Source organism: Mobula birostris, chromosome 11 (assembly GCF_030028105.1).
Source record: "Mobula birostris isolate sMobBir1 chromosome 11, sMobBir1.hap1, whole genome shotgun sequence".
Taxonomy (NCBI): Eukaryota; Metazoa; Chordata; class Chondrichthyes; order Myliobatiformes; family Myliobatidae; genus Mobula; species Mobula birostris.
In genome coordinates, this window is record NC_092380.1 from 106,866,408 (window position 1) to 106,880,442 (window position 14,035).

A 14,035-nucleotide genomic window follows, 5' to 3' on the forward strand; every position below is an offset into this window, starting at 1 on the left:
TGGCAAACATTCACAACATGGCAAAAGGCAGTGGCTTCATTGGATAGGTTACAACTTTACTCCCTATTCATCTGATCCCTTCTGACTACCTGGAACCTAGCTCATTTATCCCCTGGCAACTGTATCCCAACTAACTCCTACCGGTAACTAATTCATCATTGCTGGCAGTTTGTCCTCTGATTATATTTATTTGAATTTTTAAATTTTCTGCTTCTGTGACAGGATAGTTTAGTTTCCCATTTAAAGCTTGCTTTATGTTGCAAAATTGAATCATTTTGAATTAAATAAAGCATGAGAAGTCCATCCAGCCGACCGTGCCTGTGATGTCTCTCAACTATTAAAGTAGTCCCTCGCTCTGGCCCCTTGATCTTGTATTTCTTTTCTTGAGTATATATTGAGTGCGGTTCTTCCACCTTTGAAGGCAATGTTAATTAATGTATGAAATATCTTTGCATTTCACCTGTGGCTGTCTTTTCAATATACCCAACGAATGTGGACATGGTTTCCCCCAATCTAATCAAAGTTCTGAATTTCTAGATTTCTTCTTGGCTATTTTGGTCTAAAAAGAATATTCCCAGGTGATCTTGCCTCTTTACATAATAAGTCCTCTTTCCTAATTTTATGGTAATAAACACCTTGCACTCTCTCCAGAGGCCTGTGGTGCCCAGAATTGCTCACAATATTCCACTCATTTATACAAGTTCAGTATTTTTTTATTAATTATTTTCATCTATTATTTATTAGTTCGCTCTGTATGTCTCCAATTATATCACTATATCTCATTCCTTTTCTAATATACTTGCTACTTATTGTGCCTGTATGTATGTATGTGTGTGCGTGCGCACACACACCAAATTTCTCAGTTGTTTTCTTCCAGTGAATGTTCTAAATTTTGTAATGCTATTTAAAGATGACCAAATTCTTCCAAAGACTTCAATCAGATTTTATAATACAAAAAAAATCAATGTTTCATTCATCTCTGTCACTTTCTGTATACGACATGAGGAGATTGTTTTGCCAACATATAGGTGCTTCATTCCTTTGTGCAATGTTTCTGGCAATACACATCTGTGTTAATGAACAGTGAAGTTATTCTGAAAGCAATTAAGCTGTGGGCTTGCTTATCAGCTGTAAGTTAGCTCATAGTTTTCATTGTGCAAGCTGTCACCACAAGTGGGAGTCAGGTTGTACCAGGATGAGAGCTGCCAGCAGGAATTGGGTCATTGCGCTATTGAGTTGAGCTATTGGGTTACTAATTGGCATTTAGCTACATCTTTTGCACCACCCTTCCTGCTCCCATATACCCTTGCTCCCCTACCCTAAGTTCAACTCCTTCACCTTCCCTTATTCATCACTAGTTTTGGTCATAAGCTGTTTAAAGTTGGATATTCTCACTTATTGGGATTGGTTTACATGTAATGACTGTGGATAGATCCAATGTTTATTTCTGTTGTAGATAGAATAGATATAATCTAGATTTGACTCTTTTTGAAGGCACAAAAATGGTTAAATTTAAGCAGTAAAACTGAAGAAAACAAAATATGCCACTTTTGATCAGTTTTACTCAGTTCTTCTTAGTCATGTCTTTATAGGGAATATCTTAATATTATTGTCTCTTTTAGAAATTATGTAGTTTCATTTTTATCCCTGATTTAGAATGTCTTGAATTTGCAGTGCATTTTTTTGAATATTCTTAATTTTTTTTCATCTTTGTCCAGTTTTCAAACTAGAACTAAAAATTTGTGAATAAAATATCAGCTGGCTAATTAATGATTAAGGCATTGCTTAAATATTTTGTAAATTCATAATAATATGTAGATCAATGTGTTTCATGACTAGCTTTAACCATCTCTTGGCTAATCTGTTACTTGCAATAATATACAGAAATATTCTGATGAACGTTGGAAATACGCAGAGTGAAAAATATGTGTGGTCGGTTTTAGAGACGTTCTGCTTTTCAATTTACTTTTTACATTAAATATAAATGGACATTTAAAGGCATTTGTTTCTTTCAGGAAGTTTTGAAGTTGCTTCAACAAACTCAGCAGTTGCTACAACGACAGGAACTGGCACTAGGCAGAGCTGAGACTGAGCTGAAATACTTTGGAGAGAAGCATCAGGTCAGAATGTCACACGTTGTGAAATTCCATAACAGAGCTTTCTGGTTAATTGTTTATGGATGTTGAGAGGGAGGCACGGTAGAGTAGTGGTTAGTGCAATTGCTTTACAGTGCCAATAATACCAGTTAGATTTTGATTCCTACCGCTGTCTATAATTCTCCCCATGATCATGTGGATGTTCTCTGGGTGCTCCCATTTCCTCCTGCTTTCCAAGGTTGTATGGTTAAGTGTAGTAAGTTGTGGGCATGCTATGTCAGCACTGAAAGCATGGCGACACTTGCGGGCTGCCCCCAGCACAACAGATGCAAAATGATGTTTGAATGTACATGAGACAAATAAAGCTATTCTTTAATCTTTAACATTTTTATACATCTCCAAACATCCTCCTCTATCTTAGAGTAATCAGTGCTGGAGAGCATAATTCTGAGTCAGAGCTATTTTCATCAGTCTTCTCACCTATGAGATCATTCATTTCAGGTTATAACTTATTTCTTCTATTTGTAATTTGTAAAATGGTCACTAACATAAAACTAAACTAACCTCTTTGCATTAAAGGTAAATGCTATTTACTGAAAGTTTATTTCTTTGAATGTCAGAGTTGGGTGTCATTAGATTCTGGTCAGATCAGGACTGTCACTGAGAGTTGGGTCAGGATTGTTGGTGGGAGTTATGTGGGTTGAGGCTGTCACTGGGAGTTCAGTTGAAGCAAGGCTGCTGACAGATATCGGTTCTATTCCTGTCTGAGCTCATTTAAATATATATATTCCTTTTATTCTTTGCTTTCTAGGTTTTGTTATTTATTTTAGAGGTGGGAGATGTCTGGCAGGCAAACCTTGCAATTCTGGAGTGTAACTTTGATGAAAAATATAATTAGAAGAGACTTAATTAAAAAATCTTGGGATGTGTCCAGAATATAGGATACAATTAGTTGTGGATTCATATCTTGTACAGGTCATGGGTTAAATCAGTAGAGATTATTTTTTCAAGCACCAGAATTAATTAGAGTAAATGTAGCAGAGTTGAAAGAATATAAGGGGCACTCTCCTTGAAAGGATGATTACAAAGTGATTACAAAGGCAATTGAATCTCTATTAGACCAAGCTTTGCTGATCATTTCTCGACTTTAGCTATAATAACAACACTATGTCATAAGATCTTTTTAACTAATAATGTTATGATTAAACCAAATGGTATATGTTAAGTCTTACAGCTCCAAAAACCAATGCTATCTAAAGTTGAGTGTAAATGCAAACAGGGCTTTTCCACTGAGGCTTGGTGAGACTAGAACTAGTGATCATAGGTTAAGGGTGAAAGGCGAAATATTTAAGATGTTCCTGAGGGGGAACTCCTTCACTCAGAGGGTGGTGAGGGAGTGAAATGAGCTGCCTGTGGAAGTGGTGGATATAGGTTCAATTGTAATATATAAGAGAATTTTGGATAGGTACATGGATAGGAGGTGTATGGAAGACTGTGGTTCTGGCGTGGGTCAATGGGATTAGGCAGAATGACAGTTCGGCATAGATAGATGGGCCATTTGTTACTATGTGTGTACATAATTAAGAACTTCAGTTCCCATTGTGCAATGAGGGCGGATAACCTGGAACAGGAAGTGATGTTGGTGAGCTAGTCACAGGCGCTTGTGTCGAGCTGAAACCATTGCTGGAGTGTACCAAATAAAGATGTGTTAGTTGTTACCTACAGCATTTTTCTTTAGTAAGAACAAACATAACATGGTGTCAGAAGTCGGCATGAGGTCTAAGTGCGGAGTGTAAATGAATACCGTGAGCAACTAAGAAAGAGACGCTACTTCCGATGAAGAGAAAAAACTGAGTATGAAAGACAGTGAATGAGGTTGGCCAAGGAGGCAACAGATCCAGGAGTTCATCGGATTCACTAAAAGAGATTTGGGGGTGGGGGGGAGAGGAGGGGAAGGAAAGAGAGAGAGAGGGAGGGAGGGGGAGAGAGCGAGAGAGAGAGAGGGGGAGCAGAAGGAGCAAAAGGAAGAGGAGGAGGAGGAGAAGAAGACGACAAACTCGTAATGGATGAGCTAAGTCAGGTATGATATTGTGGCCATCACAGACACCCAGCTAAAGGATGCATGTCTCTGGGTGCTGAACATCCAAGGATACACGGTGTATCGGAAGGTAGGCAGAGGGGGAGGCGTGGCTTTATTGGTAAGAAATGATATTAAATCATTAGAAAGAGGTGATATAGGATCAGAAGGTGCAGAATCTTTATGGGTTGAGTTAAGAAATTGCAGGGGTAAAAGGACCCTGATGGCAGTTATTTATAGGCCTCCAAACAGCTGCAGGGATGTGGACTACAAATTACAACAGGAAATAGAAAAGGCTTGTCAGAAGGGCAGTGTTATGATAATTGTGGGGGATTTTAACATGCGAGTGGATTGGGAAAATCAGATCGGCACTGGATCTCAAGAGAGAGAATTTGTAGAATGTCTGCGAGATGGTTTTTTAGAACAGCTTGTTGTTGAGCCCACTAAGGGGTCGGCTGTACCGGATTGGGTATTGTGTAATGAACCGGAGGTGATTAGAGAGATTGAGGTGAAAGAACCCTTAGGAGGCAGTGATCATAACATGATTGAGTTCACTGTGAAATTTGAAAAAGAGAAGCCGAAATCTGATGTGTCGGTATTTCAGTGGAGTAAAGGAAATTACAGTGGCATGAGAGAGGAACTGGCCAAAGTTGACTGGAAAGGGACTCTGGCGGGAAAGACGGCAGAGCAGCAGTGGCTGGAGTTTATGCGAGAAGTGAAGAAGGTGCAAGACAGGTATATTCCAAAAAAGAAGAAATTTTCGAATGCAAAAAGGATGCAACCGTCGTTGACAAGAGAAGTCAAAGCCAAAGTTAAAACAAAGGAGAGGGCATACAAGGAAGCAAAAATTAGTGGGAAGACAGAGGATTGGGAAGTTTTTAAAACCTTACAAAAGGAAACCAAGAAGGTCATTAAGAAGGAAAAGATTAACTATGAAAGGAAGCTAGCAAATAATATCAAAGAGGATGCTAAAAGATTTTTCAAGTATATAAAGAGTAAAAGACAGGTGAGAGTAGTTATAGGACCGATAGAAAATGATGCTGGAGAAATTGTAATGGGAGATAAGGAGATGGCAGAGGAACTGAACGAGTATTTTGCATCAATCTTCACTGAGGAAGACATCAGCAGTATACTGGACACTCAAGGGTGGCAGGGAAGAGAAGTGTGCGCAGTCACAATTACGACAGAGAAAGTACTCAGGAAGCTGAATAGTCTAAAGGTAGATAAATCTCCCGGACCAGATGGAATGCACCTGCGTGTTCTGAAGGAAGTAGCTGTGGAGATTGCAGAGGCATTAGCGATGATCTTTCAAAAGTCGATAGATTCTGGCATGGTTCCAGAGGACTGTAAGATTGCAAATGTCACTCCGCTATTTAAGAAGGGGGCAAGGAAGCAAAAAGGAAATTATAGGCCTGTTAGCTTGACGTCGGTGGTTGGGAAGTTGTTGGAGTCGATTGTCAAGGATGAGGTTACAGAGTACCTGGAGGCATATGACAAGATAGGCAGAACTCAGCATGGATTCCTTAAAGGAAAATCCTGCCTGACAAACCTATTACAATTTTTTGAGGAAATTACCAGTAGGCTAGACAAGGGAGATGCAGTGGATGTTGTATATTTGGATTTTCAGAAGGCCTTTGACAAGGTGCCACACATGAGGCTACTTAACAAGATAAGAGCCCATGGAATTACGGGAAAGTTACATACGTGGATAGAGCATTGGCTGATTGGCAGGAAACAGAGAGTGGGAATAAAGGGATCCTATTCTGGTTGGCTGCCAGTTACCAGTGGTGTTTCACAGGGTCCATGTTGGGGCCGCTTCTTTTTTACGTTGTACATCAACGATTTGGATTATGGAATAGATGGCATTGTGGCTAAGTTTGCTGACGATACGAAGATAGGTGGAGGGGCCGGTAGTGCTGAGGAAACAGAGAGTCTGCAGAGAGACTTGGATAGATTGGAAGAATGGGCAGAGAAGTGGCAAATGAAGTACAATGTTGGAAAGTGTATGGTTATGCACTTTGGCAGAAATAATAAACGGGCAGACTATTATTTAAATGGGGAAAGAATTCAAAGTTCTGAGATGCAATGGGACTTGGGAGTCCTCGTACAGGATACCCTTAAGGTTAACCTCCAGGTTGAGTCGGTAGTGAAGAAGGCGAATGCAATGTTGGCATTCATTTCTAGAGGAATAGAGAATAGGAGCAGGGTTCCGGGAATGAACGGGTTAACATATGAGGAACATTTGTCCGCTCTTGGACTGTATTCCTTGGAGTTTATAAGAATGAGGGGAGACCTCATAGAAACATTTTGAATGTTGAAAGGCATGGACAGAGTGGATGTGGCAAAGTTGTTTACCATGATGGGGGAGGCTAGTACAAGAGGGCATGACTTAAGGATTGAAGGGCACCCATTCAGAACAGAAATGCGAAGAAATTTTTTTAGTCGGAGGGTGGTGAATCTACGGAATTTGTTGCCAAGGGCGGCAGTGGAGGCCAAGTCATTGGGTGTATTTAAGGCAGAGATTGATAGGTACCTGAGTAGCCAGGGCATCAACGGTTATGGTGAGAAGGTGGGGGAGTGGGACTAAATGGGAGAATGGATCAGCTCATGATAAAATGGCGGAGCAGACTCGATGGGCTGAATGGCTGACTTCTGCTCCTTTGTCTTATGGCCTATGGTCTAAGTCCTCCCTCACCTATGCAGTTTATTGGCAAGCTAACTGATAATAGCAATTCAATATGTATTTAGCAGCAAATAGAGTTGAAAAGGCAGATGAAAAATTGAAGGTGTCTATCTTTTTACACATAATTGGCGAAGATGGTTTGGACATCAACAACCCCTTTCAAATTGATGGGACAGTTTTTACATTGGACACTGATAACAAAATTTGAAGAGCGTTTTTTTCTCAAGTAAAAACATCATGTTTGAAAGATACAAGTTCTTTTCCTGTGACTAGAAACAAAGTGTTTCCTTTGACCAATACAAAGCTGAGCTTCACACACTGAGTAAGTCCTGTGAGCTTGGAGATTCTTCAAATAATGAGCTCAAAGAAAGATTGCTTCATGAAAGAGATTTCATTCTGGAAAAAGCCGTGGGTATGTGTAGGGCAATGGATACCACATGACCAGAAGCCAAGGAGCTGCACAGGGTGGAAACAACAGTGCATGCTGTGAAAACAGAGGGGCGGAGCACAACTTGTTTCCCAAAGCAGAACAGCATAGCAAAGATGTAGCCTCAAACAGCAAATGTGGAGGTAGGCATATTCCAAAGATGTGTCCTGCTTATGGGAAGTCCTGCAATAATTGTGGGAAGAAGAATCATTTTGCAAAGTGCTGCAAAGCTGGGGCTTCCAAGAGAAAGGTGCACACTGCTGCTTAGGAAATGGAGGAACTCTTAGTAGGTTCTCTACAGACTGCATGTGGTGATAAAACAGAATGGATTGTTCTAGTGGCTGTCAATGAGACAGTAATTCGTTCAAGCTTGACACTGGAGCCCAGTTAAATTTGTTGTCCATGGCTGATTATAAGACTTTCAAAGTAAAGAGCAAGATTCACCCAGTGAATTTAAAAATGACAAGCTATACTGGTGAGAACATCCCAATAAAAGGGGGCATAAGGGGCAGCACCGAAACACACAACTGCTGGTTGTAGAAGAGTGAGTACAGCCAATATTAGGTCTGAGTACATGTGGAAAAACTCAACCTGGTGGCTTCACAGACCAAAGAGAATCACGACACTCAGGGAAGAGTACGCAGATGTCTTTAAGGAGCTCGGATGCTTACCTGATGTAACTCAAGAAACTTGTTACAGCATCCATGAGGGCTCCAGAGAGGTTATGCAAGAGATGCGCAAGAATTCCACTTTCCATAGACATCTATACTAGCTACACCAGCATGATAGTCAGAATGCCAGTGTTAAACATAGTGATTATAATGAAGAAATTGCTAGTCTTGCTTCCACATTGTGCAGCTTTGGTTCAAAATCTGTCTCTCCATCTTCCAGTTAAAGACTGGAAATCAAAAATATCTCCACAATCCTGTCGGAAGTTGAAGATGAAAAATAAAAAGAAAGATGGGGAGACCATACAGATCACAAGGTCAGAACAACAGCACCAGTTCAACACCAATGAACAGGAAGAGTTTCTATCAGTGATACACAGCCCAAAAGAAGGAGCTCTGTGAATTGAGACAGAATCAGTTGGAGCTTGTGCAAAGGCTCACTGATCACTTGGATGTAGTCCAGGGCTCCATTATAAGGCACGTGGAGTGAATTATGGTCACACAGCAAGAACAAGGACAGAGACAAACGGTTAGGATCTTGGCAGAAGGGTGTGAAAGAAATTAGCATGTTGATCAGAGTTCTCAAAAATACACTAACACTAACGCAGCAAATGAAAGCAAGGCATCTGTGGAAACAAACAGCAGACCAAGAAGGATCATTAAACCACCACAGAGATGGTTTGAAAGTAGCTGAGTGAATAAGGACTGTATTTGTTCATTACAATGTGTTGGAAAGCATTATTGTTTCCTGCAGTTTATGAGGACATTGCTTTGTGCTTGTTTTTTCTTTAAAGGAGGAAGTTGTTTTATTATGTGTGTATATAATAAAGAACCTCGGTTCCCAATATACAATGCAGGCAGTTCACCCGGAACCAGGAGCGACGATGGTGAACTGGTTGCACACATTTATGTCAAGCTGAAGCCATTGCTGGAGTGTCCTGAATAAAGATGTGCTAGTTGTTACCCATGCTGTTTGTCTTTAGTAAGAACAACCAATACAGGCCAAAGGACCTGTTTCTGTGCTGTGGTGCTCTATGATTCTATGATTCCATGCTCCTAAGCTCTTCCAATTGTGGTATCATGAGTATCCCCAATTTTAGTTGCTCCATCACTAGAGAAATACTTTATCTTTGTTAAGATCCTAAACTCTGGTGGCTTCATTTTATGCAGTAAGTTGATTATAAAACAAGTAATGGCAGACCAAGACACAGGACATATGAACCCTTTCAGAAAGGCAGAAGATGAATATTTGGTACCTGGGACTTGCAGATAAATGAAAGAGAAAGCGGTTGTTGATTTTGTGAGTATTTTAAATATTTGTCCAATGTTTTGAAAATGGTAGTCCTATTGGAGACAATATTTCTATTGTTAAATGGATTGAAACTCTGTCACAAATTTTCTCTGCTTTGCTTTCATGCATTATTTTTCTTTGATCAATGTAATTTCTTGCTTGGAGGTTGGAACAAAATCAACTTCGTGGCAAAATTCTATAGTTGAGTCACATTGATCTATGAAGAACCGTTAATGATTACCGTGCTGATAAACAACTTTGCTGTCAATGTCAGTAAGACTAAGGGATTGATTGTGGACTTCACCAAGGGGAAGTTGAGGGAACATATACGAGGGATCAGCAGTGGAAAGGGTGAACAGTTGCAAGCTCCTGGGTGTCCTGAAGATCTATCCTGGGCCCAAAGTATTGATTCAATTACAAAGAAAGCACAACAATGGCTATACTTCACTAGGTGTTTGAGGAGACTTGGTATGTCACTGAAGAAATTCATAATGTGGAGAGTAATCTGACTGGTTGCATCACCGTCTGGTATGGAGAAGTAACTGCACAGGATCAGAATCAGCTGCAGAAAATTGTAAAATCAGCCAGCTCCATCATGGTCACTAGACTCCCCAGCACTGAAAACACCTTTTGCCTGACAAAGGTGGCATCCATCTATAAGGGCCCCCATCACTCAGGACATTCCCTCTTCGAATTGTTGCTACTATTAAGGAGGATAGTACAGGAGACTGAAGACACACACTCAATGTTTCAGGAATAGCTTCTTCCCCTCTGCCTTCATGGACAATGAGGCCATGTACGCCTCCTCGCTATTTAAAAAAAAATTCTTTTTTTGCTCCCTTTTTGCACAACATATAATGTATTTATATATATATATGTTGTAATTTTTTTTTCATTATTATGTATGTATTGCAATATACTGCTGCTGCAAAACAACAAATTTCATGACATATGCCAGTGATGTTAATTCTGATTCTGAAATATTAGACCTGTCATTTTGTGAGCCAATTCCTTATCATTCTTAAAAAGGAGAAAAGGTGGAAGCATCAAGCAACAACTGTAGAAGGAGAAATTGAATTGATATTTAAAGTCAAAGACCCTTTAAAGACTCCCAGAAAGAGAGAAATAACTTGGTTTAAATTGCACAGTGGTTGTGAGAGGGGTGGATTGGACAAAGGAAGTATCTCTGATGAGGCAAGGCTGGGGTTGCTATGGGGATAAGCTATAAATAACATCATCTGGCTGATGAGTTAATGGGGGCAGTTAGAGAAAATTTAAACAAAGCAAAATAAAAGCTACAAAATGATGGCTGTTTGAAAGTGAGAACACAAATAACATACATTATGAAATGCAGAGTTAATAATATGTCTACAAGGTTGGGCCATGTGAATGGACAGTGAAAAGTATGAAAAAAATAGTTGGACTGGTTAGTTTTGTTACAGATTGAGAAAGAGAGTTGCCAGAAATAGAATTCAGTGGACTGAGAAGAAGAGTTACCTGAAATTATAGAATTCAGTCTTGGGTGTGGAAGAATGCAAAGTGTTCTTGCGCAAGCCTCTTCTGGGGCTACTCGTTATTCTCAGGTGCACACATAGTTGTTTGTCTGAGTGACTGTAAGTTTGACTGGTTGTATTGAAGTGGTAGTCCTGTACACATTTTGATGCCATATTGTATAAACATTCTTCAGGCTCAGTAATTGGGATGCGCCCAGCTGAGGGATAAAATGTACACTCCATAGCGATGATCAAAAACTCCACTTTCTCAGAAGACTATTTTCAGTAAATTTCTGTGCATATGATTTTAGGTTGACCACAAAAATTTTTTTTTGTTGGATTTAAGAAAAATCTTATTTTGTGATGCATGTGATTTTTATCTTTGTGTCTGTGCTTATCCATGCTGATGTACAGTGGTGTGCAAAAGTTTGGGCACCCCTGGTCAAAATTTCTGTTACTGTACTGTGAATAGCTAAGCGAATAAAAGGTGAACTGATTTCCAAAAGGCATAAAGTTAAAGATGACACATTTCTTTAATATTTTAAGCAAGAAAACTTTTTTATTTTCATCTTTTACAGTTTCAAAATAACAAAAAAGGATAAGGGTCCGAAGCAAAAGTTTGGGCACCCTGCATGGTCAGTACTTAGTAACGCCCCCTTTGGCAAGTATCACAGCCTGTAAATGCTTTTTGTAGCCAGCTAAGAGTCCTTCAATTCTTGTTTGGGGGATTTTCGCTCATTCTTCCTTGCAAAAGGCTTCTAGTTCTGTGAGAATTTTGGGTCGTCTTGCATGCACTGGTCTTTTGAGGTCTATCCACAGATTCTCGATGATGTTTAGGTCAGAGGACTGTGAGGGTCATGGCAAAACCTTCAGCTTGCGCCTCTTGAGGTAGTCCATTGTGGATTTTGAGGTGTGCTTAGGATCATTATCCTGTTGTAGAAGCTGTCCTCTTTTCATCTTTGGCTTTTTTACAGATGGTGTGATGTTTGCTTCCAGAATTTGCTGGTATTTAATTGAATTCATTCTTCCCTCTACCAGTAAATGTTCCCCGTGCCACTGGCTGTAACACAAGCCCAAAGCATTATCGATCCACCCTCGTGCTTAACAGTTGAAGAGGGGTTCTTTTCATGAAATTCTGCACCCTTTCTTCTCCAAATATACCTTTGTTCATTGTGGCCAAAAAGTTCTATTTTAACTTCATCAGTTCCCAGGACTTGTTTCCAAAATGCATCAGGCTTGTTTAGATGTTCCTTTGAACCTGTTGAATAGAACTTTTTGACTTTAATGAGAAAAAAGGGTGCAGAATTTTATGAAAAGGACCCCTCTCCAACTGTTAAGCAGGGGGGTGGATTGATCATGCTTTGGGCTTGTGTTTTGGTTTTTCAATATTCGATAGGTTTCAGTGAGATTCCCCTCCTGCCCTATCCTTATTCGTCTAAACTCCAGCAAGTACAGGCCTAGAGTGATCAAATGCTTTTCCTGCCCACTTCTTTATCCTGGGTACATACAAGTCCTGCAGTGATGGTAGATTTGAACTATGCTTTCATATAGCTTAGTTATTTAAATACTGGTGTATTCTATATGTATTCTATAGATGCTGCCTGGCCTGCTGAGTTCCTCCCACATTTTGTGTGCTTTGCTTGGATTTCCAGCACCTACAGGTTTTCTCTTCTAGATCCAAAAGATTTGCCACAGTGACACATAGAACATAGACTTTTACAGCACAGTATGGGCCCTTTGGCCCACAATACCATTCTGACCTTTTAACCTACTAGATGAGAGCAAGTTGTGTAAGTGGTGGAAACCCTACAACTTTTTAAAGAAGGCCAGAATTTTCACCCACTGCATGTTTTATTGCAGTTGGAAGTGCAACTGTAAATACTTTTAACTGAAGAGAAATCATTGGATTTTGGTAGAAAAAATTAATACTAATTCAAGTTAATATTTTTATGTAATTGGAAACAGAGCCTTCTTACTTATGACATAATGTTTTTTAACATCCACAAAATAAGTTGTCAGAAACTATAGATGTTTGTTTTCTGACTTTGTTTTGGTGACAGTTAGGACCTACTGAGAAAAAGCATGAGCTCTTATCTCTATCTCTTCTCCACAAAGCAATCTCAAACCATACAGTAATTTTATCTGGCAAATTGTTTTGTTGAGTTGAGCTGAAAGGAAAATTGTCTAGAAATCAGAAGTAATCCTTCTCTGGTGTGTAAATGTAGGCTGCATTGTGCTGTAGAGCACTAATGTACACTTTCATTTCCCAAAAAATAAGATTTGGACAATGGTATGTGAAAAGACGAACTGTGCTTTCAGGTTAACACACCAATTCTCTTTGGGATCCCAATGAAAAATGATCTGCTCTTAACGACTCCCATGCTCCAAGTGGCTTCAAGCCACTGTGGCTAATTAGCCAGTCAACCAGACCGGTGTTTGCTGCATCTGGGTAAAATAAAATGGCTGCAATTGGAAAAGGAGCTCTAGTAAATTGTTTAACATTATGTTTGCCATTCAAAAGTAAAGCTGGTATAGACCTAGTGTAGCACACACAAAATGCAAGAAATTGTGACACAGCACTTCCTTGAATTGACATCTTATTCCCAAAGCCTGCATGATGTGCTCCTGATTTTATTATGAATCACTAATGACAATGGTGGGTTTCTCTCAAAAGATGCAACCTAGTATAGCAGTGGAAGAGTGGGTGCTGCTTGACCCATGACATCATTATCTGCTTGGCTGAGATGTGCAATCTTTGGCCACACTAAGATGATTTCATCATATTGTCACTGGACTGTCCATTTCTCAGAAATAAGTCAACCCGAAACTGATCACTGCTTTGTTCCAACATATACTAAATGACTTGTATAATTTTACTTGCACAAGTATTGGGAGCAAATGGGTCCAATTTCTAGGCAAGAGGTAATGCAATTATATTATGGTGTTCACAGTCTCAGGTTGTTGTCTGAAGAGTAGACATGATTATAATGAGCAATATGTAATTCGTACCTGCTCAGAAACAAGATAAGATAGCAGCTTTCCTCAATGTAATATTAACTAGCTTTAGTCCTGCATGAGAAATCAACTACTGAAACCTACATCCTTATTTTTATTACTTCTGGACTAATTATTAGTGTCTAGAATCCCATATTCAATAGATTTGAGGCCATATAAATCCCATCTTTCTATTGACTATCCGCATTACCAAACTAATCCATCACCTTTATCAGCTTCTAATTCACCAGTTCCCAAACTTAAAATTCTTTGTGTTCAAATTCTTCATTGATGAGATCCTTATTT

General features: G+C 39.5%; 1 protein-coding gene across 1 annotated transcript in view; it reads left to right on the top strand.

Annotated features, from left to right (window-relative positions):
• Positions 1–14,035, top strand: part of ccdc73 (coiled-coil domain containing 73) — a 106,564-nt gene that overhangs the window by 55,382 nt on the left and 37,147 nt on the right. Inside the window, exon 11 of the mRNA XM_072271382.1 lies at positions 2,016–2,120. Coding sequence (XP_072127483.1) covers positions 2,016–2,120 — 105 coding nt within the window. The remainder of the gene's footprint in view (positions 1–2,015; positions 2,121–14,035) is intronic.